The 26,733-nt window shown below is 44.0% G+C and overlaps 1 protein-coding gene across 7 annotated transcripts in view; it reads right to left on the minus strand.

Moving 5' to 3' along the window:
* smim8 (small integral membrane protein 8) overlaps positions 1-24,332 on the minus strand; it is a 38,286-nt gene extending 13,954 nt beyond the window's left edge. Inside the window, exons 1-3 of one of the 7 annotated variants that reach the window (XM_055636060.1) lie at positions 24,130-24,324; positions 20,756-20,907; positions 14,139-15,116 (exon numbers count right to left, since the gene is read on the minus strand). In XM_055636060.1, the coding sequence (XP_055492035.1) occupies positions 14,961-15,116; positions 20,756-20,890 (291 nt within the window). In that variant the 5' untranslated portion in view covers positions 20,891-20,907; positions 24,130-24,324 and the 3' untranslated portion in view covers positions 14,139-14,960. Of the gene's footprint in view, positions 1-7,447; positions 7,758-14,138; positions 15,117-20,755; positions 20,908-23,801; positions 23,929-24,060 lie in introns of those variants that run through there. The other 6 variants (XM_055636058.1, XM_055636059.1, XM_055636056.1 and 3 more) reach the window with 6 other exon arrangements.
* Positions 24,333-26,733: the final 2,401 nt, after the last annotated feature.

A 26,733-nucleotide genomic window follows, 5' to 3' on the forward strand; every position in this document is an offset into this window, starting at 1 on the left:
AAGGCAGGTACGGGATACTGAGTTGGATGATCAGCCATGATCATATTGAATGGCGGTGCAGGCTCGAAGGGCCGAATGGCCTACTCCTGCACCTAATTTCTATGTTTCTATGTTTCTATGACCCATGGGGTTCCTCCAGAAGTTTGTTTCCGGCATCTAGTTTCTTAAGTCAATAAGGAAGTTAAAGAGAACTTTAAACCACATAAAATATCAAATGATACAAAGTGTCAAAAATGGAAATGATAATAATTGAAGAAATGAAAACCTTGTTGAAATGTTGCTAAATATTTGGAATAATCAATCAACATGGTAAGGGAAATAAAGAAGATTCAAAATTCACTTATTTGGAAAGCTAACATACAGGAGTGTGAGTGATGGTTTGTGTTGGGACACGTTCCCTTCCGCTACTGATAATGTTTTTGTTACGTTCTTGGAACACAATGTATGTCTGACAATTTGTATCAATGCGTCATTTGCAGTGATGTCAACATTAGACAAGGAAACTTTAAACGTTTATTATGCAACATAATGCCATTAAATAATTCCTTCGTATTATTTTTCTGCTTCCTGGCATGACAATCACTCATACAAATTAAAATGATGTCATTTTCATTCATGTAAAATACTCTACAACGCTAAGTGACATGTTTTGAGCTTCAAAGTGACATGATTTGAGATTCAACCCTTCTGCACTCTAGTGTTTATCTTCTTGCACTACCTGTATACGGTATACTTGTATGTAGATTGATTGCATTCATGTATATTATCATTTGCCTGGATAGCAGGCAAACAAAGTTTATCACTGCATCTTGGTACAAATGGCAATAGTAAACCATGTTGTGGAGAAAATCTGGCAATGAAATATTCAAAGATCATGAGGGAAAATGATAGGGTGAATGCACAGAGAATTTTACCCAGGGTAAGAGAATCAAGAACCAGAGGACATAGGTTTAAGGTGAGAGGGCAAAGACTTAATAGGAACCTGAGGGGCCACTTTGTCACTCAGAGCATGTTGGGTTATATCGAATGATCTGCCAGAGGAGGTAACTGAGGCAGGTACAATAACAATTTTTAAAAGGCACTTGTGTGGGAAGGAACTGCAGATGCTGGTTTATACGGAAGATAGACACAAAATGCTGGAGTAACAATGCGGGTCAGGCAGCAACTCTGTCGAAAAAGGATGGGTGACATTTTGGGTCAGAAGCCTTCTTCAGACACTTGTTCAGGTTAATTGATGGAACGGTTTCGAGGGATATGGACCTAATGCGGGCAAATGGGACTGGCTTGGACGGGGCAAAGGGAATGGATGAGATGGGTCAATTGGCCTGTTTCTGTGCTGAAAAACAAAAGAAAATAATCAAGTTCAGAAATAATAGCATGAAAATAAATTTGCATTATTCGCAGCTGCAATCCAATATACCCCAGAGAGGCCAGTATGTACCAACATCAAACATAAATTGAAATCACATAATGATATTAGAAGCACAATAGCTTCAGACACTTCACAGGTTGATATAAGTTAAACAATATGGCTGGAGATGTAAATAAATACAGGGGCTCTAAGGGTGCCGAGGAATTTCAAGAATTCAAGAAAGCAAGAATTTCATGGTCCTATCAGGGACACATGACAATAAACTCACATGAGCTTGAAAGTGGACAGCTACTTTGTGCTATTGTAGATTTAGATTGGGAGTTACCAAGGTGGGCCAAGGGGGTTATTTATGCTATGCTGCAGTGAGCAGAACAAAAGGAGAGAGTCCCAGGGAAAGGCAAACGGGCTACTTAACAGAAGATAGAGGGCTCTTGGAGATGTGGTGTGACAAGGCTATGAATACATTTAAAGAAAGCCCAATGATTTGAAATGCAATATGTTACAGGAATAGCTGCCATCACAGGGCATCAAGCATTGCAAAGGTAAGCCAAAGGAACTATGCAGGATGATTTGCATTGATTTATGAAGGCCAAAATTTACCAAACAAAGACAATGAGAGTAGATATTTTTAAAGGTGTCAAAGGCACGAACAAGATTTCAGGGAGACATGAGGACCAGCAGATGCTTGGGATCTTGCATAGAGCGCAAACTGCTGGAGTAACTCAGTGATCGGGCAGATTCTCTGGAGGACATGGGTAAGCGTTGCTTCGGGTCGGGATCAGACTCAAGAGGAAGTAGTGCTTGGGTAGGGGATTTAGTAATTATTTTGTGCAGCTGAATGTGAATATAGACTTATGTGAATGGGAAGGTGGATAAGACATGGAACATAAATTGTTTATAAACTAGATAGAGACTAGCTCAATCTGTGCAAAGTAAAATAAGTGGATTAAATCAATGGCAGGAGCATGGAAGGCAACTGAACCATCCTATCAACAACAAGAGAGCAGCCCTGAACTACTATATACCTCTGAAGCCCCTCAGACTATCTTGAATTGGTCTTTACTTGATTTTATCTTTGATTGTAAGGTCGGGAGGAGTTCCCCCCCCCGCCACGGATACTGTGTAATCCCGTGCTACCTGCTCCATGGTCGGCGACTAAACTGTCTCCCCCACCTGGTTTGCCAGGTGAGGAGGGGGCTGTGGACCCCCAGCAGGACCAATAACAAGACCTGTCAAAGGGTGGATGAGCTCCCAGCGAGCCAATGGCCATCCACACTTCAGTAGAAGTTGTGATCCTGTTGTAAATAGCATTGTAAGGAATGAAGAAAAACATGAAATGTAATTCTTCCCTCTCCTTGCTTCTCAAAAAAGTTCTTACCAGTTTATCTTGCACTAAACGTTATTCACGTTATTCCCTATATCATGAGTCTATACACTGTGGATGGCTGGATTGTAATCATGTGTTGTCTTTCCACTGACTGGTTAGCATGTAACAAAGACTTTTCACTGTACCTCGGTACACGTGACAATAAACTAAGCTCAAGAGAAGATAACATCGATCTGGATGAAACTGTGGCTGTTTCTCGACTAGAGAGGTTTAGTTTAGTTTAATTTAGAGATACAGTGTGGAAACAGGCCCTTCGGCCCATCGGGTCCGCGCCGACCAGCGATCCCCGACCACTATGAATCAATCAATCAATCAACCTTTATTGTCACCTTGCAAGCAACAGTTGTACAGTGCAAAATGAAAAGACGTTTCCCAGGGAATACCGGAGCATCGCACATGAAATTTAAAACGTTTCACACATAATAACACTAAAAACAATCCAGTCCCTGATGGAACAGTATTAATAAATAGTTAAAAGCAGGTAAAACACAACGTTAAAATACAATAAACCAATCATAAAAATGTCCGGGGCAGCTGATTTGAGTGGCCAGTGCCAGTTATTAAAGTGGCCAGTGCCAGCCGCAGAATCAAGTGACTGTGAGTACAGAGTGACTGTTTAGCAGCCTCACAGCCTGTGGTAGGAAGCTGTTTAGCAGTCTTGTAGTCCGGGCTTTGATGCTTCGATATCTCTTGCCTGATGGCAGGAGATCCAGGTGTATGTGGAGGGGGTGCAGTTTGTCCTTAGCAATTCTCTGAGCTTTTTTCAGACAACTAGGGACATTTTTTACATTTACCAAGCCAATTAACCTACAAAACCTGTACGTCTTTGGAGTGTGGGAGGAAACCGAAGATCTCTGGGAAAACCCACGCAGGTCACGGGGAGAACGTACAAACGCTGTACAGACATCACCCGTATTCGGGATCGAACCTGGGTCATCGGCGCTGCATTCACTGTAAGGCAGCAACTTTACCACTGTGCCACCGTGACCGCCCGTTATGGGGAGAAGGCAGGAGAATGGGGTTGAGAGGGAAAGATAGATCAGCCATGATTAAATGGCAGAGTAGACGATGGGCCGAATGGCTCAATTCTGCTCCTATCTCCTATGATCTTATGACTTCTTGCTGGATAGACATTGAAGTTAAGAATGTCAGAGTGATAATGCTCAGGATCATTAGAGTATTTTGGACACTTGACCATGTATCTGCAAATGATGTTCCCAGGATGATAAGTGTTCAGAAGCAGTTCATTTCATTAAAGACCAATTTGACATTCTGCACTACCAAAACATGGACCACCTTCTACAGATGTGCCATTGTAAAAAGCATTTTATTCGGAATGCATCACAGCATGATTCGGGAACAGCTCTATCCAAGACGGCAAGAAATTGCAGGGAGTTGTAGATGTAACCCAGACCATCACAAAAACCAACTTTCCTTCTAATAACTCCATCTACACTTCACGCTGCCACGGCAAGGCCACCAGTATAATCAAGGACGAGTTTCACCCCAGTCATCCTCTTCTCCCCTCTCCCATCAGGTAAGAGGTACAGAAGGGTGAAAACGCACACTTCTAGATTCAGCTACATATTTCTCCCAGCTCTTGTAGGAAAACGCACACTTCTAGATTCAGCTACATATTTCTCCCAGCTCTTGTAGGCAACTAACCCATCCTATCTGTAGACTGTGGACAGCTTGATTGTAATCATGTAGTCTTGCTGCTGACTGGACAGCAAGCAACAAAAAAGCTTTTCACGTAACAATAAATAACTAAACTAAACTTGTATCAGGACGAAATTACACGTCACAATCTGTTGCTAATGTGTGAAATTCATCCAAAATATGAAGTGGCTGATTGACATAATCTTTCCCCTCTCGCTAGCACTGCAACACCTCAGTGCCAAAAAATGTTATGGCCAGATTTCCCATTGGATAGAAGCACAAGCAGGTTTACGATGTGTGAAGTCAGTGGGCAAGATGTGAGTGGTTGATAGTTTGAGTTAGTTGATTGAACACAGATGTGGCCAGGTCAGAGAGTATAAAATGACACGTTAATTTATCACTTCCAAAAATAAAAATAATGTTCAAATCCAAACCACAGTGGAAATGTGGTTACAAGGATGTTGGCAGGACTGGAGGGGTTACTAGGATGTTGCCAGGACTCGAGGGCCTGAGCTATAGGGAGAGGTTGATTAGGCTATGAGCGCAGGAGGCTGAGGAGTGATCTTATAGAGGTGCACAAAATCATGAGAGGAATAGATCGGGTGGACGCACAGAATCTCTTGTGAATCTCTTGGGAATCGAGAACCAGAGGACATAGGTTTAAGGTGAGGGGGGGAAAAAGATTTAATAGGAACCTGAGGGATAACTTTTTTTACAAAAAGGACAGTGGGTGTATGGACGAATTGACGGAGGAGGTAGTTGAGACAGGGACTTTCACAATGTTGATGAAACATTTGGACAGGTTCATGGATAGGACTAGATTTAGAGGGATATGGGCCAAACACAGGCAGGTGGGACTAGTGTAGATGGGACATGTTGGTCAGTGGGGGGGAAATTGGCCAAAGGGCCAATGACTCTGAAGTGCCTCATAATTTTTTTTGAAGTTTTGTCAAGTATTATTTAAATCATTTATTCTGAGATGCATACAATTTTCCACCTTAATAGCATCTTTTCTGTAGCAGGCCAACCAAAACCGAACACAATATTTCAGGTGCAGCCTCAGTACCATCTTGTATGACTGTAACATAATGTCCTGACTTTTTATAAGTAATTCCCTGAATGACGAAGGCCAGCGTGCCAAAAGCCTTCTTCATCACCCTATCTACTGGCCATGTCACTTTGAATGAATGAATGAATGAATAAGTTTATTGGCCAAGTATTCACATACAAGGAATTTGCCTTGGTGCTCCACCCGCAAGTGACAACATAACATACAGTGACAGTTAGGAATGACACATAAAACATTAAACATTAATAATAAAACATTATTGATTAAACATGTGAATTAAATAAAATACCAGAGCAAAAGGAGGCTACAGATTTTTGGTTATTGAGTAGAGCTAAAAAGCTGTTTTTACGTCTGGCTGTGGCAGCTTTGACAGTCCGGAGTCGCCTTCCAGAGGGAAGTGATTCAAAGAGTTTGTGGCCAGGGTGAGAGGGGTCAGAGATGATCTTACCCACTCGCTTCCTGGCCCTTGCAGTGTACAGTTCGTCAATGGAGGGAAGGTTGCAGCCAATAACCTTCTCAGCTGATCGGACGATTTCAGGGAAGTATGTACCTGTACTCCGAGATCCCTTTGCTCGACAACACTCCCCACAATTTCACTCCCCTGTCATGTTTCCACCATCCATTCCAATCTTTCCTCCCTCTGATCCCAAATGATCAGTTCTTGGCTGGGGCCTCAGCTTCATACCTGAAATGCCAGTCTTAAAGAATTCTGCTCCCTTCATAACAGTGAACTCGTCTTACACCTTCTGACCATTAAACCCAAACTCCATCCAGAAACTATGATCCACCTGGATCCCTCCATCTGGTCTCTTACTATTGTTGACACAAAAAGCTGGAGTAACTCAGCGGGACAGGCAGAATCTCTGGAGAGAAGGAATGGGTGACGTTTCGTATCCGAAACATCACCCATTCCTTCTCTCCAGAGATGCTGCCTGTCCCGCTGATTTTCTCCAGCTTTTTGTGTCTACCTTCGATTTAAACCAGCATCTGCAGTTCCTTCCTACACACTTGCTATTGTCACTGCATGAAGAGACATTAACCTCCCTGCATTTCCATTTCCACTCATTCACCGCAACCCACCCCCCTTCCGAACTTGGAAGATGGGTTGATTGTAAACATTTATAGCCTTTTGGCTGACTGGAAAGCACACAACAAAAAAAGCTGTTCACCGTACCTCGGTAGGCGTGACAATAAGTTATAACTAAAAAACCTAAAAGATAAAGTTATCCCAGTGTGTTGTGGTCGTGTCCAGGAGTGACTAGGGTGCCCGCTGTCTGGGGAAGCTGCCTGGTGGACATGGGTCAGTCAGGTTAGGGTCACTGTAAACGATCAGAGCCAGGCCCAGCACCACATAATAGGAACTATAATCTGCACTCTGTACCTTTCCCATCACCCTCCCTATTAGAGTCATGGAGTTATACAGTGTGGATACAGGCCCTTCGGCCCAACTGGCCCACACTGACCAATATGTCCCATCCACACTAGTCCCACCTGCCTGCTTTTGGCCCATATTTATTAAACGTTGGGATAGCACCCTTCCCCAACTACCTCCTCTGGCCGCTCGTTCCATACACCCACCACTTTTTGTGAAAATGTTACCCCGCAGGTTCCTATTAAATCTTTCCCCTCCTCACCTTAAACCCATGTCCTCTGATTCTGGATTCCCCTACTTTGGGCAAGAGACTGGGATGCATACAAATGTGCAGCTTAATAGCATCTTTCCTGTCTGTAGCAGGACGACCAAACCAAGCACAATTCTCCAGGTGCGGCCACACCTGTCCTCACTTCTACACCTGATGAGCCGAATGGCCTAATTCTGCTCCTAGAACTTACGAAAGGACAACTTTTCATTGTAGGTGCAAGAGATAAAACACAAGCCTAAACCATGCCCATGCGGTAAAGCATTAGGGGTTAGCACGCCACCCTTGGCCGAATGGATGGTGGTGGGGTAACATCTCACCGAGGATACACTTGTGAGCGTCCTGTTGGATGAAACTGTGTGTCGGCTCCTTGTACCAGGTGGGAAGCCCTGGTCTCCCACCGTCCGGGGATACCAGCAGCGACCTCCTGGATTTGATATTGAAGCACCAAGTGTCCATGCGAGCTAGGGCCGGGCTCGCCTCGCCGCCGCCGCCGCTGCTGCTCCCTCTGCCCGCCGGCCGGTCCGCAGCTTCACCCCCGGGGGCTCCGGTCTCCAGGGAAACCGCGGCCAGGGATACTCATCCTCGCTTGTTACAGTGACGCCGTGGGCTGCACATCACTGCCGCCCGCCCGCCCGCCCCGGGGAGGGGGAGGGAGGGAGGGAGAGGAGAGGGGAGGGGAGGGGGGAGGGGAGGGGAGGGGAAGAGAAGGAGAGAAAGGGGTGAGAGAGAAGGGGAGAAGGGGGGAAGGAATGGGGAGGGATGAGATGGAGAGCTGTGGAGGAGGGAGAATAGGGAGAGGGGGGAGGGGAGAGAGGGACCCATTGGAAAGGGAGGGAAAAGGAGGAAAGGGGGAGAAACAGGAATAAGGGAGGAACGAGATGGGAGAGGTGTGAGGGGGGAGAGAGGAGAGTGGGACCGAGGGGAGGGGAGGGGGGGGGGGGGGGGAGAAAAGGGGGGATATTGGAAAGGGAGGAAAAGGTGAGCGCAGGAAGGGGAAGGGAGAGAGAAAAAATGAATGAGGGAAGGTTGAGTTGGGGAGGAGAACATGGAGAGAAAGTATAGAGTGAGTAGGAAAGAACTGCAGATGCTGGTTTAAATTGAAGGTAGACACAAAATGCTGGAGTAACTCAGTGGGTGAGGCAGCATCTCTGGACAGAAGGAATGGGCGATGTTTCAGGTCGAGACTGATATCAGGGGAGGGAAGTTAGAGAAGTCAATGTTCATACCACTGGGGTGTAAACTACCCAAGCGAAATATGAGGTTCTGTTTCCCCAATTTGCGCTGGGCCTCACTCTGGCAATGGAGGAGGCCTAGGACAGAAAGGTCAGATTGGGAATGGGAGGGGGAGTTGAAGTGCTGAGCCACAGGAGATCAGGTAGGCTAAGACGGACTGAGCGGAGGTGTTCAGTGAAACGATCGCCGAGCCTGCGCTTGGTCTCGCCGCTGTTGAGAAATTGTCACCAGGAACAGTGGGTACAGTAGATGAGGTTGGAGCAGGTGGAACGGAACCTCTGTCTCACCTGGAAAGTCTGGGTCCCTGGATGGAGTCGAGGGGGGAGGTAAAGGGACAGGTATGGCATCCTATGGTTGTAGGGGAAAGTATCTGGGGAGGGGGTGATTTGGGTGGGAAGGGACGAGTTGACCAGGGAGTTTCGGAGGGAACTGCGGAACCCGTTGGAGATGGCGAAAATGTTGGAGGATTATGTGCTGAATGCGACGGCTGATGGGGTGGAAGGTGGGGTGTTACGAAAGGTAAGAGCGGAGCTGCGGGATATCGAGGAGATCCTAGTGAGAGCCTCATCTATAATGGAAGAGGGGAACCCCCGTTTCTGACAGAATGAGGACATCTCTGATGCCCTGGTATGGAACACCTCATCCTGGGCGCAGATGCGGCATAGACGGAGTGATTGGGCGTAGGGTATAGAGTGTTTACAGGTAGCTGGGTGGGAAGAAGTGTAGTCAATATAGCTATGGGATTCAGTAGGTTTGTAGTAGATGTCAGTCAATAGTCTGTTTCCTGTGATGGAGACGGTGAGATCTAGAAAGGGTAGGGAGATGTTGGTGATGGTCCAAGTGAATTTGAGTGCAGGGTGGAAATTAGTGGTGAAGTTGATGCATGGGTGCAGGAGGTAGCACCAATGCAGTCATCAATGTAGCGGAGATAGAGTTCGGGGATAGGGCCAGTGTACGCTTGGAACAGGAATTGTTCGACATACCCGACAAAGAGGCAGGCATAGCTTGGGCCCATGCGAGTGCCCATAGCTACGCCTTTGATTTGAAGGAATTCGGAGGAGTCGAAGGTTGTTGAGGGTAAGGACCATCTCTGCTAGGTGGAGAGTATTGGTGGATGGAAATTGGCTGGTTCTGGCCGAGGAAGAAACAGAGGGCTTTAAGACCCTCCTGGTGGGGGATAGAAATGTAGAGTGACTGGATATCCATGGTAAAGATGAGCGAGTGGGGGTCTGCAAAACGGAAGTCATTGAGACGAAGAGCGAGTGATGTGTCTTGGATATAGGTAGGGAGGGACAGGACCAGGGGGGATAGGAAGGAGTGAGTGAGTTGGGGAGCGAGGGGAGGAGGAGTGCAAAGGGAGGATAAAAGGGGCGTGGAAGGGAGAGGGAGGGAAGTGGAACAGAGGAGAGAAAGTCAGGGGAGGAAGAGTTGGGGAGAGATGTGGAGCAGGGAGAATATGGAGAAAGAGGGTGAGGGGGAGATGAGAGCGAGTTGGGTGGGGAGAGGAAAGTGGTAAGTTGGGCAAAATGCATTCATAAGAGGAGAGGGGAGAACAGGTTCACAAGGAACAGGGAAAGCAAGTGGACGAGAAAGGTGAAGGAATGTGAAATTGGAGGAGCATCACCTCAGTACAACCCAACAGTATTAATATTGACCTCCAATTTCAAATAACCCTTGCTTTCCCTCTCTCTCTGTCCCTCCCCCATCCTAGTTCTACTAGTTTCACTGTCCTGATTTATTTTACTGTTAGTATGCCTCGTTGTCACCAGTCCCCTATCCAACAATGAATCATTGTATAATTCCTCGATCATCGTCTGCTTTGATCTGTCGCCTTCACACCTTACATGTTTATTGTACCCTTCCATATCTCTCTCCCGACCCAAACTGATGAAGAGCCTCAACCCGAAACGTCACCCATTCCTTCTCTCCAGAGATGCTGTCCCACTGAGTTACTCCAGCATTTTGTGTCATTCTTCAGTGTAAACCAGCATCTGCAGTTCCTTCCTACACACTCTGCCTTTCTCTCTACAGTAAATTAAATCACACTAAAAATACTGTATTATTTTAGAAGAGGGAATGAGCATTGTTTGGTTTTATTTCAGTTTAGTAGAATTTCTCAACTTTTCCTTCCATACTTCTTCAGGTGGGAATTAAAACTTGAAACATTGATGCAATTCCTCCCTCTAGTGGTCATGAATGGTTTTTCTTTTCCGTGGATTCACTGAAAGCATTCAGTTTGAAGCTTTGTACTCGTGTGAATAATTTATACAAGTATGAACACAGGTAGCTGTACTACTGAACCATACTGATTCTGGATTGATGTCCTGAACATAGAATTTGAGCCCAGATTATAGGCTGACTGATAGATACTTCATGGTGTATTTTCTGGAGTCGGGTCATCTCGTGGAATTGTTAGTTTAGTTTAGTTTTCTTAGTTTAGTTTGGTTCAGTTTAATCATAGTCATAGAGTGATACAGCGTGGAAACAGGCCCTTCAGCCAAACTTGCCCACACCAGCCAACATGTCCCATCTACACTAGTCCCACCTGCTTGCATTTGGCCCATATCCCTCCAAACTGTCCTATCCATGTACCTGTCTGTTTCTTAAACGTTGGGATAGTCTCTGCCTCAACGATCTCCTCTGACAGCTTGTTCCATACACCCACCACCCTTTGTGTGAAAATGTTACCCCTCAGATTCCTATGAAATCTATTCCCCATCACCTTAAACCTATCTCCTTTGGTCCTCAGCCTACTCAACCCCCCACCCACTATAGCTCAGGCACTCTAGTCCTGGCAACATCCTCGTAAATCTTCTCTGTACCTAGTTAGTTTAGAGATACAGCGCAGAAAAATGCATTTTGGCCCACCGAGCCTGTGCCGACCAGCGATCTCCGTACACTAGCACTATCCTACACGCTAGGGACAATTAAATTATTTTTTTACCATAACCAATTCAGCTACAAACCTGTAATTTATTCTCAGATTCCTTAACGCGTCTGAATATTCATCATGCTGCTTCAGAGGTATGGTATGCTATTAAGTCTCAAGCAGATACTTGATTAAAAGCAATGTTGGCAATAAACTAGAGATCATGGTGTATTTTAACTAGGGATATGAGAACCATGCTAACATTTAAAAGCAAATGACAGTATCCAATGTCAAGGAACTCAATTTCCCTTTAATAACCTTTATTTCATCATTTTTTAATGAATTAAAATAAAGGATGGCAGTAATTAAAAAAAACAATGACGATTCTCGAGAAAGCACATTCAAATTGCATCTGCAAAATGTAGTTAACATTGAATGAAATAATAATAATAATAAAGACTAGTCTTAGTAAGTGATCGGACTACAAAGATTCTTCTGGTTTACTATTGCATTCTTTCAGAAGTAATCTGTTTTTACCCAAATTGGCCTATAATGTGACCCTGAATTCACCCATAAAATTGGCTGGCTCTTAACTACCCCCTAAAATAGCCCAGCAACCCACTTAGATATCATAGAATCATACAGCACGATACAAACTCAAATACCTTTATCCATGCTGACAATTACCTATTTACACTAATGCTGTTTATTCCCTCTTGCATCCCCATTACTCCCACCTCCTTCCCATCCCTGTCACTCACCGACACAAGGAGCAACTTAACTTGTCTGGGATATTGTTGGAAACCGGAGCACCCGGGGGAAACCCATGCAGTTACAGGGAAAATGTGCAAACTCCTCATGGAGATCACAATTGAACCATGATTGCTGGAGCTGGAGGCAGCTGGGATTACCCGTGCGGCTATGCAATGATGCCTCATAAGTGTTATGTTAAAGTAGGATTGCAGCGGCTCATTATGACATTCTCAAGAGAAAGTGAGGATGGGCCAGAAATGCTGGCCTTGCTAGACATGCCCAGATCTCAAATATCAATAAAAACATCCTACTGCACGTCACAGAAGCATAAAGAGACCAGAGTTACTCCAACTAAAAAGGTGTTGGGTGCGATACTGAAATTTTACCAATTCTCTGATGCAGTCAAATGATGGGGTGACGGGTGCCAGGCATGCGTAGAAAGACTGAAGTGCGCGTAGTTTGGCCTCAACTTTTGTTCACTACAGCATTACAGGCATCGACAAGCATTGATGCATCATTTAAACTACTCCATTGGATAGATTAGAAATGTCATCACAAGTTTTAATCCCTGAAATTACAATAAAGCATTATTTGAACTGTCTTTATTTTCACATTCGTATTTACAAACAAATCGGCATCCACCGTAATCTCACATCCAAAGTAATTTGGAATCGTGTCCTTGCTGAACTGCGAATCCTTTTAAAAATACTGCAATTTTATTCTAAATCCTTCTGTGGAAATTTGTTCAATTACCTGTATAATAAATGCAAGTGGAAAAACGTTGACATTTTATTTATTCAGAAACAGAATCTCAGGTATTGTATTCTCATACCTGTGGACTTTGGACTTTTCTTTTTGTAAATTGCACCAACATATGGTGTCTGTGCAGGTGTGGGCTATGCAAAAAAATAACTTCACTGTGCAGTGCATTCATGACAATAAAGAACCGTTGAACCATTACACCATATTCAGTGCATTTGATTTCATATCCATGGTTTTACATAACTCTTTACAGCAGCAAGGAAGCATTTTGCAAAATCTAGAACTTGCAAGATGGCAGACCTCTGGAGCAAAATATATACACACATTATTGAATAAGGCATCCCAATCCTCAAAAGTGGCAGATTGGGTGAGGTTGGTGAGCTACAATATAAAATACCTTTAACAGAAAAGCCTAACTCCGGTATTCTTCTCAGATGTTGATGAACCTATTGTGAATTTCCTTCATTTTATTAGCAAGAACTAATTTATTTTTAAACCTGATTGTTGTTGCCCTGTTGGCATTGTGATCAAGGATTTAAGAACATAACAAATATGGCAATCAATACATTTCACAAACATAGGCAAAAGGCAAAAGTGGCAGAAAAATAACTAAATTGGAAGGCAATTTAAAAACAAAGTCCAGCTTCTCTAACTGGATTATTTCAACTTCACAACAAAGGTCTCGACCCGAAACATCACCTATTCCTTTCCTCCTGAGATGCTGCCTGACCCGCTGAGTTCCTCCAGAGCATGGTTTTCTTTATAATGGCTGCAGTGCAATGATCTGTGTGAATGCGGGGAGCTAAACTTCCATTTGCTGCTATTAATAGAACAGACACAATTTAACATAAATTTTCATTCCATTAAGTGAAAATGGATAGGATTAATGGAAAATATTGAGAATTAGAGGTGTACTTTAGGAGGCCTGTCAAGAGTAAGCTTCGAAAAATTTGCACAATAGTAGATGACTGAAGTATGGAATTCTCCTCCATAATCAGCAACTGATGCCGAGTTAAATAATGTTTTAAAATCTTGGATTTACAATTTTTTATTAACCAAAGGTTTTATGGAAAGTGCAAAATGCAGATACACAGAGATAGCAATAGAGCTTCTACTCTTGTTCCAATGTCCCACCTGGCCTCACAAAATAGTGATAGCCTGAAGGTAAACACAAAATGCTGGAGTAACACAGCAGGACAGGCAGCATCTCCGGAGAGAACGAATGGGTGACATTTCGGGTTGAGATCCTGCTTGATAAAAGTCTGAAGGTCTCGACCCGAAATGGTACCGATTCCTTCTACCCAGAGATACTGCCTGTCCCGCTGAGTTACTCCAGCATTTTGTGTTTACCTTCAGGCTATCACTATTTTGTGAGGCCACACTATTTTGTGTCCACCTTCGAACTTCGCATCAAGTTCATTCCTACACAAAATGTTAGCCTGATTGCGGGAGCTTTGAGGGAGAAAAGATTGGCATGCGAGTGGGAGACACAATGGTGAAACACCAACAGACGCGCTGAGCAGGAAGCAGCTTGTACAATTTAAGAAACAAGGAACTGCAGACACTGGTTTACACAAAACGGCATAAAAGTAACTCAGTGGGTCAGGCAGTATCTCTGCTGATCGGCACCAAATGTTGTAACATAGCAGGGCAGGCAGCATCTCTGGAGAGAAGGAACGGGTGATGTTTCGGGCTGAGACTCTTCTTCAAACAGCATCTCTGGTGAACACAGATAGGTGACGTTACGGGTTGGGACCCTTAGACCATGTTTAGTTATATTTTACGTAATATTCAGCTATCGTAGCATGTTGCAGCTGCACTCCGTCTCTGAGATGATGCTGCATAAGTTAAACAAGCTATTATAACTTAAAATAGTTGGAAAAGGGAATGCAGATAAAGCAAATTATTCACAGTCCAAGCACCCAAGAGGTAACTATGAAAGCAAGTCATGATATTGTAGATAGACACAAAAAGCTGGAGCAACCCAGGCAGCATCTCTGGAGAGAAGGAATGGGTGACGTTTCGTGACAAGACCCTTCTGCAGACTTGTCATGGGAAAGGGAAACTAGCGATATAGATGATGATATTGAAGTTTCTTGACCATGATGCAAACATTTTCAGTGTTATTTTAACGATGCAACGCTTTCAAAAGTTGGAATAAATACTTAAGCAGTTCTTTGGCTGCAGTGTTACGTACTGATTTCCCTTATATTTCATTCCCACTTTGATGTCTTGTGCCTTGTGCATCTTCTTCCTTCACTATCAATGGCTTCATACAATTCTTTGTTTTCTGTTGTGGCATGCAAATAAGCAATGTAACTCACACAAAGTGTGATGGTCAGCAGTCCGAAAGCCATCACAGGTTTATTCTGTTGCATAAACACAAAGGCAGAAATTAGTTTCTAAATGTGTAGGAAGGAATTGCAGATGTTGGTTTAAACCGAAGATAGACACAAGAAGCTGGAGTAACTGTTTGGGCAGCATACAACCCAGTGGTATGAATATTGATTTCCCTAACTTCAAGTAACCCCGGCATTCCCTCTCTCTCTATCCCTCCCCACCCAAGTCACACCAGCTTCTCGTTTCACCCAACAAATTGTTCTTTATCTCTCTACATCATCGTCTATATCTCTCATTTCCCTTATCCCAAACCAGTCTGAAGAAGGGTCTCGATCCGAAACGTCACCCATTCCTTCTCTCCAGAGATGCTGTCTGTCCCACTGAGTTACTCCAGCATTTTGTGTCTAATTAGTTTCTAAAAATATAATTGGAATCTCTTATATTAGAAAACATTATTAATTATAATGCACAAAATATGGTTTTACAACATTCCCTTATCATTACTTAATTATCCCTTTAGTAAGATTCCAGAAGGCATCAAAATCATTCTTTCTGTACAAACCAATGTCTTGGATTATAGGTTCAATGCACTAAGTATGCACATAGCACTAAAATAATTATGAGTTAGGATGCAAGCTCGGCACCTCCATAGATAGCATTTCATTGGGATGCATCACAACATGGTTTGGGAACAGCTCCCTCCAAGACCGCAAGAAATTACAGAGAATTGTGGACACAGCCCAGACTATCACATACACCAACCTCCCTTCCAGTGACTCCATCTACACTTCAAGCTGCCTTGGAAAGGCCACCAGCATTATCAAGGACAAGTCTCGTCTCGTCTCCCTCTTCTCCCACCAGGCAGGATGTACAGAAGTGTAAAAACGCACACCTCCAGAGTCAGGGATACTTTCTTCTCAGCTGTTATCAGGCAACTGAATCATCCTACCATCAACTAGAGATTGGACCTCATTAGAAACCCTCGAACTATCTTTACTGGACTTTATCTTGTACTAAACGTTATGCCATTTATCCTGTATCTGCGCACTGTGGCTGGTTTGATTTTAAATTGGCAAGCACACAACAAAAAAGCTTTTCACTGTACCTTGGTACACATGACAATAAACTAAACCAGCACTAAAAGAATTATGAGTTAGAGTGCAAGCACAGCACAGCACCTGCGATACCTTTTCATTCAACCATCAGAGGAAAAAGGTTGAGAAATGTGAGTACGCACATCCCCAGATTCATGGACAGTTTCTTCCCAGCTGTTGTCAGGCAACTAAATCATCCTAACACAACCAGAGAGCACAACCACTGAACTACAATCTACAGTGCCCTCCAATCATTTATTTATTTGCCTCTGTACTCCACAATTGTGGCTTGGTTCGGCAACTTGAGCGTCCAGGAGCCGAAAAAGGCTGCAAAAAGTTGTAAACACTGCCCAGTGCATCATCGGCTCTGACCTCCCTACCATCGAGGGGATCTATCGCATTCGCTGCCTCAAAAAGGTTGCCAACATCATCAAGGTCCCACAACATCCTGGCCACACACTCATCTCTCCGCTGCCATCAGGTAGAAGGTACAGGAGCCTGAAATCTGCAGCATCCAGGTTCAGGAACAGCTCCTTCCCCACAGACATCAGACTATTAAACACAACTTCAAACAAACTCTGAACTACAACAGCCTATTGCGCTTTATCTGTTTATTTATGTGTGTTTTTTATATATTCTATGGTATATGGACACACTGATCTGTTCTGTATTTATGCCTACAATATTCTGCTGTGCTGCAGCAAGCAAGAATGTCATTGTCCCATCTGGGACATATGACAATAAACTCTTGAATTGACGATAATTTGAGATTTGTAATAGAAAAAAAATCACATGTGGTTAAAGTGCACATTGTCAGATTTTAATAAAGGCCTTTTTTATACATTTTGGTTTCACCATGTAGAAATTACGGCTGTGTTTATACATCGTCCCCCCATTTCAGGGCAACATAATGTTTGGGACACATGGCTTCATTGGTGTTTGTAATTGCTCAGGTGTGTTTAAATGCCTCCTTAATGCAGGTATAAGCGAGCTCTCAGCAACTACTTTCCTCCAGTCTTTCCATCAACATTTATTGTTATTTATCAACGAGGACCAAAGTTGTGCCAATAAAAGTCAAAGAAATCATTATGAGACTGAGAAACAAGAATAAAACTGTTAGAGACATCAGCCAAACCTTAGGCTTACCAAAATCAACTGTTTGGAACATCATTACGCAGAAAGAGAGCACTGGTGAGCTTATTAATCGCAAAGGGACTGGCAGGCCAAGGAAGACCTCAACAGCTGATGACAGAAGAATTCTCTCTATAATAAAGAAAAATCCCCAAACACCTGTCCGACAGATCAGAAACACTCGTCAGGAGCCAGGTGTGAATTTGTCAATGACCACTGTCCGCAGAAGACTTAATGAACAGAAATACAGAGGCTACCCTGCAAGATGCAAACCACTGGTTGGCCGCAAACATAGGATGGCCAGGTTACAGTTTGCCAAGAAATACTTAAAAGAGCAACCACAGTTCTGGAAAAAGGTCTTGTGGACAGATGAGACGAAGATTAACTTATATCAGAGTGATGGCAAGAGCAAAGTATGGGGGAGAGAATGAACTGCCCAAGATCCAAAGCATACCACCTCATCTGTGAAACACAGTGGTGGGGGTGCTATGGCCTGGGCATGTATGGCTGCTGAAGGTATTGGCTCACTTATCTTCATTCATGATACAATCGCTGATGGTAGTAGCATAATGAATTCTGAATTGTATAGACACATCCCATCTGATCCGGTTCAAACAAATGCATCAAAACTCATTGGCTGGCGGTTCATTCCACAGCAAGACAATGATCCCAAACATGCTGCTAAAGCAGAGGTCGGCAACCATGTTCGGCATAGGGGCCAGGACGCATGTCTGTGAGCGGATGGCGGGCCACATCTATCACGTGTTCACATAGATCCCACTCCCATCCCGCCCCGGATGGCAGGCATCAAATCATCAAATCTGAAGGCAATGGCTCAAATACTCACACTCACTCGTCCCCGACCTATTGACAACCCTGATCCCGACAGTGAAGCCCAGACACAGAAGGTGCGCGGCCGTGCCGACGGCTTTGCGCAGGATGCGATACAGCCAGAGCTCGGCGCTCGGCCCCGCTCGGTGGCTCCACAATTGTTGCCGCCAGTGCAGGCCTCCTTGTGTCTTTGCGTCACCGCTCCTGGGCGCCTCGGGCCCGGGAAGTACCAGAGATGAAGGCAGTCTGCGGGCCGGATTAGTATGGAAAACAAAATCAGCCTCCGGGCCGGATGATTTCGGGTTATGGGCCATATTCGGCCCAGGGGCCGTATGTTGCTAACCCCTGTGCTAAAGCAACAAAGCAGCTTTTCAAAGCTGAAAAATGGTCAATTCTTGAGTGGCCAAGTCAATCACTCGATCTGAACCCAATTGAGCATGCCTTTTATATGCTCAAGTCAAGACTTGTCAAGAGAGTTTATTGTAATGTGTCCCAGATAGGACAATGAAATTGTTGCTTGCTGCAGCACAACAGAATGTTGTAGGCATAAATACAGATCAGATCAGTGCGACCATATACTATAGAATATATATATATACATACATAAATAAACAGAAAAAACTGAAGGGGACTAGCCCCCAAACAAGCATAAGCTAAATAAGGATGGCTGCAATACAGGCCTGGCAGAGCATCACCAGAGAAGACACCCAGCAACTGGTGATATCCATGAATCGCAGACTTCAAGCAGTCATTGCATGCAAAGGATATGCAACAAAATACTAAACATGACTACTTTCATTTACACGACATTGCTGTGTCCCAAACATTATGGTGCCCTGAAATGGGGGGGGGGGGGGGGGGGGGGGGACTATGTACAAACACTGCTGTAATTTCTACATGGTGAAACCAAAATGTATAAAAATGGCCTTTATTAAAATCTGACAATGTGCACTTTAACCACATGTGATTTTTTTTCTATTACAAATCTCAAATTGTGGAGTACAGAGGCAAATAAATAAATGATATGTCATAGAAACATAGAAAATAGGTGCAGGAGTAGGCCATTTGGCCCTTTGAGCCTGCACCGCCATTCAATATGATCATGGCTGATCATCCAACTCAGTATCCTGTACCTGGCTTCTCTCCATACCCCCTGATCCCCTTAGCCACAAGGGCCACATCTAACTCCCTCTTAAATATAGCTAATGAACTGGCCTCAACTACCTTCTGCGGCAGAGAATTCCAGAGATTCACCACTCGGTGTGAAAAAAGTTTTCCTCGGTCCTAAAAGATTTCCCCCTTATCCTTAAACTGTGACCCCTTGTTCTGGACTTCCCCAACATCGGGAACAATCTTCCTGCATCTAGCCTGTCCAACCCCTTAAGAATTTTGTAAGTTTCTATAAGATCCCCGCTCAATCTTCTAAATTCTAGCGAATACAAACCGAGTCTATCCAGTCTTCCTTCATATGAAAGTGCTGACATCCCAGGAATCAGTCTGGTGAACCTTCTCTGCACTCCCTCTATGGCAAGAATGTCTTTCCTCAGATTAGGAGACCAAAACTGTGCGCAATACTCCAGGTGTGGTCTCACCAAGACCCTGTACAACTACAGTAGAACCTCCCTGCTCCTATACTCAAATCCTTTTGCTATGAATGCTAACATACCATTCGCCTTCTTCACTGCCTGCTGCATCTGCATGCCTACTTTTAATGACTGGTGTACCATGACACCCAGGTCTCGTTGCATCTCCCTTTCCTAATCGGCCACCATTCAGATAATAATCTACTTTCCTGTTTTTGCCACCAAAGTGGATAACCTCACATTTATCCACATTATACTGCATCTGCCATGCATTTGCCCACTCACCCAGCCTATCCAAGTCACCTTGCAGCCTCCTAGCATCCTCCTCACAGCTAACACTGCCCCCCCGCTTCGTGTCATCCGCAAACTTGGAGATGTTGCATTCAATTCCCTTGTCCAAATCTTTGTCTTTGTCTCAAACATTATGGAGGGCACTGTACCTCTTTGATGTCCCTCGGACTATCCTTGACTGGATTTTGCTGGCTTTATAGTGCACTATACGTTATTCCCTTATAATGTAAATGGATTGATTGTAATCACATATTGTCTTTCTGCTGACTGGTTAGCACGCAACAAAAAGCTTTTCACTGTACCTCGATACACATGCCAATGAACTGAACCGAACTGAATCATCTAATCCATGTCAACTTCTTCTGTGGAACCAAAGAGCAACAGATGCTAGTTTATATCAAAGATAGATACACAGTGCTGGAGTAATTCAGCGGGTCAGGCAGCATATCTGGAGAAAAAGGATGGGTGACGTTTTGGGTCGGGACCCTTCTTCAGACTTCAAATCCGAAACGTCACCCATCCTTTTTCTCCAGAGATGCTGCCAGACCCACTGTGTTATGCCAGCATATTATGTAAACCTCTTCTCCACTTTCCAAAGCCTCCACATCGTTCCTGTATGGGCCACTGTAAATGCAGCCAAACCAAACATTATGAAGTTGCAAAGTGACTTGGCTTCCATATCATTCACCATAACATTTAAAAAGAACAGCATCCAAGTTTAAGTGAAAATTCCCTTACAGGTTTAATGAAGAGCTCTGGATTTATAGCTCGGAAAAGGCTGGTGGTTCGGATTCCCCTCAGTCCTGGACTTTTGTAACCAGTATCCTTTGGAGGCTGCGTCCTTGAATCAGTGGGATCGGGTGATGCCGACATGCTGATAGTTTACGATCCTGGACATTAAGATAAACACCATTTAAAAGGAAAAATAGTTCTTCAAAATGTTTTCAGCTGTTATGACCTGCTTTGGATATTTTTATGATTTAGGAAATAGGGAATAGGCATAGATGTTGTGGCCACTAAAATAAGATAGTTAATACTAAGAATTCCCAAATTTAATCTTGAAATGGAGGTTAGAACTTCCTGGAATGAAAAAGTACTATGATTTTCATGGGGATATTCCATTAAAATGTTTTAATTGCAGTACACCAAAATCGTCTTATTGCACTATTATTGTTTTTGTGTGTGTTTATATATATATATTCTTACCTGCAGCACCACAACAGAATATGTAAACATAGTACTCTGTAAACAATATAATAAATGAGAAAAACGTTATATATATATATGACTTTTTAATCGAGGTTATATATATATAGCGTTTTTATCATTTATTATATTGTTTACAGTGTACTACATTTACATATTCTGTTGTGCTGCTGCAAGTAAGAATTGCTGTCTGTAAAAGGGTCTCGACCTGAAACGTCACCAGAGATGCTGCCTGACACACTGAGTTATTCCAGCATTTTGTGTCTACCTAGTAAGAATTTTATTGTTCTGTCTGGGACATATGACAATATAACACTCTTGACAGAAACTGACGAAAAGGGCAGAAAGTAGCATGTAGTGAATGTTCAGCATTTTTTATTTTATTGTCACAGCAATAAAAGGATTTAGCACATCGTAATTGCTTCGCCCACTTTGCCACATTGCAGCATGTGGTCAATAAACTGGGAGGGAAAAAATAGACAAGACAGGATATACATTTTCATAAAGGCGTGCATCTTTATTAAATGTCTTTATAACAAATTATCTTGTATTAAGTACGAGTTATTTGGTAACTATCCAGTGACAGTTGAGTCAACAAATTACATTGAATCGGTTAATTTTCTAGTTAGACAACAATCAACAGCAGCATGGCGGTGCAGTGGTAGAGTTGCTGCCTTACAGTGCCAGAAGACTCTGACTCAATCCAGACTACAGGTGTTGTTTGTACGGAGTTTGTATGTTCTCCCCCTGGGTTTTCCCCGGATGCTACCTTTTCCTCCCACACTGCAAAGGCATACAGGTTTGTAGGTTAATTGGCTTCGATAAAAATTGTAAATTGTCCCAAGTGTGTAGGATAGTGCTAGTGTATGGGAATCGCTGGTCAATGTGGACTTAGTGGGCTGAAGGGCCTGTTTTCTCGCTGTATCTGTAAATTAAACTACTGTAAACTATGCCCTGTGTTTTCTTCTATCTAGTTGATTACTGTCTAGTTTTGTTGATCACCAAATCTTTATGGTAAAGTCTTTCTTTCCGATCTCAGTCTGCCAGAAAAGCAAAACACATTCACAGGGAAAAATAAATTTGAGATATAGTCGTCATGACTGCTGCCAACAAACCACTCATTCATAAATCCGTCTGGAGGCAAAACTCAGTCTTCAACTATTTTTCACAAGTTTGCGTGTTCAATGACCCAAAGAAAGGGTCTCATGGAAACAAGGTGTGCAAGTGCAGTCATTTATATCCAAAGTCAAAAATTAAACCCTTCTCCCATTCTGCAGATCTATTTTCTACAGAACACACATAAGAATTGAAAGAAATCTCAAGGAGAGCAGTAAATTGTAGTGTCCAGGTCCAGGCAGAGAATATGGTCAAAGAATCATATAGAGCGGAAACAGGCCCTTCGGTCTAACATACCCACGCTGACCAACGTGCCGCATTCATACTAGTCCCACCAGCCTGTGTTTGGCCCATATCCCTCTAAACCTATCCTATCCATGTAACTGTCCAAATGCTTTTTTAAATGTTGTGATAATACCAGCCTAAGCTCCCTCCTCCGGCAGCTCGTTCCAAATGTATAGAAAGGAACGGCAGATACTGGTATTTTCCGAAGATAGACACAAAATGCTGGAGTAACTCAGCGGGTCAAGCAGCATCTCTGGAGAAAAAGTATGGGGAAAAGGATGTGTCTAACAAGGGTCCCGACCCAAAACGCCACCCATCCTTTTTGTCCAGAGATGCTGCCTGAGTTACTACAGCACTTTGTGCCTAGCTTATTCCATTTACCTACCACCCTTTGTGTAAAAAAAGTTGCCCCTCGGGTTGCTATTAAATCTTTCCTCCCTCATCTTAAACCTACGTCCTCTGTTGCTAGATTCCCCTACTCTTGGTAAAATACTACATTCACCCTATTTTTCCCCTCATACTCTTATACACCTCTATAAAATCACCCCTCATCCTTCTGCGTGCCAAGGAATAAAGTCCTAGCCTACCAAACCTCTCCCTATAACACAGGCTCTCAAGTCCTGGCAACATCCTCGTAAATCTTCTCCGAGCCGAAACAATCAACCGTACTTCAGGGGAAACACTAGCATTCCTTGTTTATTAATTATTGATTACTAACTCATTGTATTATTGAATATGTGTGTATTTATTGTGCGTTACTGGGCCTGGTAAGCTGCAGAAGTAAGAATTTCCTTGTTTTGGTACAACTTTGACAATTAAACACCCTTGACATTAGTCTTCACTGCAGGCAGGGGTGTTGGTTTGCAGTGGACCCTGCACTGACCGTGACCCCATGGTTCACTCCACCACCTATCTTCTCGGTTCAACCCCACCTCTGAAACCGGGGTTCATCCCCCACCCCCCAGTTCATCCTCCCTCCCCTCCCCAGTTCAATTCCCACTCCCTTCCCCACCCGTTCACTCTCTCTCTCTCTCTCCCCCGGTGCCACGGCCTCTTCCCCCAGTAGTTCACTCTCCCCGCGTTCACCTTCACCTCCCCCCGGTCCAACCCCCCCGCCTCCCACGCCGTGCGTATCCCCCCCACCCGGGCCCCATCTGCAGCTTCCCCCCTTCATCACCTCCTCTCACGGGAGGCGGGACGGCGCCGATCCGCGGGGTTGAGGGGGTTCTCGGCCCGCAGGCCGCCTGCTTGAGCCCGGGGCCCAGGCCCAGCTGCAGGGCCGCGTCCGCTGTCCCTCCCCCCCCCGCCGCTCAACGAGTGCATCCCCTCCCCCTCACCCTCCCCCTCCCCCCCGACACCGACACCGACACCGACACCGACCGTACACAACATTGCTGGAGAAACTCAGCGGGTGCAGCAGCATCTATTTTGTGTACCTTCGATTTTCCAGCATCTGCAGTTCCTTCTTGAACACCGACACCGACCCACGGCCTCACCCCGCTCACCTTCACAGGGGCCGCTCCTCCCTCCCTCCCCCTCTGTCTCTCAGCCTCACTGGGCCAGTCACCAGCAAAAATTATAAAGCGGAGCTTAATCTTTGGATACTAGAGCCTTCTATGATTTTTGGATATTATCAAACAAAGATCCTATAGCGGAGCAAGATAGGCCACTGCTGTGAGATGCAATGGGCTGACGTGTAGTACGCGGCGCGACGCGACGGAGCGGAACGTGGGCATTTTTGTGTGGGGTGATATAGGGTTAGATTTAGATTCATAATTCTGTTACATAGAAACATAGAAAATAGGTGCAGGAGGAGGCCATTCGGCCCTTCGATATGATCATGGCTGATCATCCAACTCAGTATCCCGTACCTGCCTTCTCTCCATACCCCCTGATCCCTTTAGCCACAAGGGCCACATCTAACTCCCTCTTAAATATAGCCAATGAACTGGCCTCAACTACCCTCTGTGGCAGAGAGTTCCACAGATTCACTTCTCTCTGTGTGAAAAATGTTTTCCTCATCTCGGTCCTAAAAGATTTCCCCCTTATCCTTAAACTGTGACTCCTTGTCGTGGACTTTCCCAACAACGGGAACAATCTTCCTGCATCTAGCCTGTCCAACCCCTTAAGAATTTTGTACGTTTCTATAAGATTCCCCCTCAATCTTCTAAATTCTAGCGAGTACAAACTGTTAATTCTTGTTAAAGAATAAACTATTGGTACATTTTGACTGGTAATTTTATTTTTTAATGTTTTTTTAATCATTTTTTAAATGGCTCATATGCTGTGTTTGAGTTGATTTTGTATTACACTTGCACTCTGTAATTCATTCATCTAATCACACTGTTCACAACTGCAGTGTTTGGGAAAATAATAGCAATATGAAGATTCCAGTTGCTCTAGCCTTGGAATGTTATTTAATGATTTTGTGTCTATGGAGTTGTTTCTCAACAATTAAATGGGTCTGGTCTTCTCAATAGCCAGAGAGTGGAATGAGATCTGTCTGTAAATGGTGGGGTTATCTAATTGAAGTATTTCACAAAATTAAATTTGTTTTGAGCAAGATTTACAAATTATGTATAACTTAAGGATGGTTTTATTCAGCGAGCATACAACTGATTAGATTGTGCTGGAAAGAGCACACATACATGAATGTGATATAGATGTATATAATAATATAACACACACATTTCCATTTCTTCCAATGTTTATATCCAATGATGAACTTTATTTCAGACTAGACAAGGGACAACATTATATAAAAAAACATTGTAAACCTCCCCGCGACTTCACCCTGGGGCCTCAGCCGTGCTGATCCAGGCCAGACGCTGTGGAAGGAACATCTTTTCGCTTTTATTGTGATTTATTTCTCTTTTTAACACTGAATATCTGATAACGACACATTAGCAACATATGGCACCAATATTGCACCAACCCACTCAATTTTAAATAATTCATAATAGAAATCCATTAACATGGTTAACACTTTATTTCTGACATGCATAATAAGATTTACATAATTCACATTATTCTGTGCGCGACATATACAGGGTTGCAGTGTTCAGCATATCAGCTAACCAGTGAAAGTGATGTACAATTCAATGTATGTAACACAATGGTGGCCCCACCCCTGCTTATACCAAAGAGCAAAACGGCCAACGTAGATACAATAATAAATAAATTGCCATTTGCATTGTTTTGCACAGCTAACAAATCACAATTTCACACAATGTACATAAGACATCAGTTATTTGACAAATACTCCGCAGTTCGGTGTAGGAGATCATGTCGGCGAGTATTCTAGACTCACTGTCAACATCTGAAATTACAGAAAATATGCAATCAATATGTTCTTATTCTGCATTAAATAACAGAGAGGTAGAAAGAAAATGCTCTTGAGACCTGTACCTATTCCAGCACTATCTAAATGGCTTCAAGTTGGGAAAAGGGGAAGTTCAACAGGATCTGGGGTTCCTTGTACATCAGTCTATGAAAGTAAGCATGCAGGTACAGCAGGCAGTGAAGAAAGCGAATGGCATGTTGGCCTTTATAACAAGACAAATAGAATATCAGAGCAAAGAGGTCCTTCTGCAGTTGTACAGAGACCTATTGAGACCACACTTGGAGTAATGTGTGCAATTTTGGTCCCCTAATATGAGGAAGGACATTCTTGCTATTGAGGGAGTGCAGCGTAGGTTTACAAGGTTAATTCCCGGGATGGCGGGACTGTCATATGCTGAGAGAATGGAGCAGCTGGGCTTGTACACTCTGGAGTTTAGAAGGATTAGAGGGGATCTTATTGAAACATATAAGATTGTTAAGGGCTTGGCCACACACATGAGGCCATCACACATGTTCCTGATGTTCCTGGAGCGGAGCCTTACAGCATTGCCCCGCGCGGCTTGGAATGGCCGCGGGACTCTGCGAGCGCACGCCGGGGGCTCTAACATCAAGACCCAGTGTGCGACCTTGCATCACCTGGCGTGGCTTTAATGGCCGCGGGACAATCGCCATCGCCAGCCGGGAGCTTTGACTTTGACTCTGACATCGGGGGGGGGGGGGGGGGGAGTGCAGTGGAGAGATAAGTTTTTTTGGCCTTCCATCACAGC

Source organism: Leucoraja erinacea, chromosome 5, assembly GCF_028641065.1.
Source record: "Leucoraja erinacea ecotype New England chromosome 5, Leri_hhj_1, whole genome shotgun sequence".
Lineage (NCBI taxonomy): Eukaryota > Metazoa > Chordata > Chondrichthyes > Rajiformes > Rajidae > Leucoraja > Leucoraja erinaceus.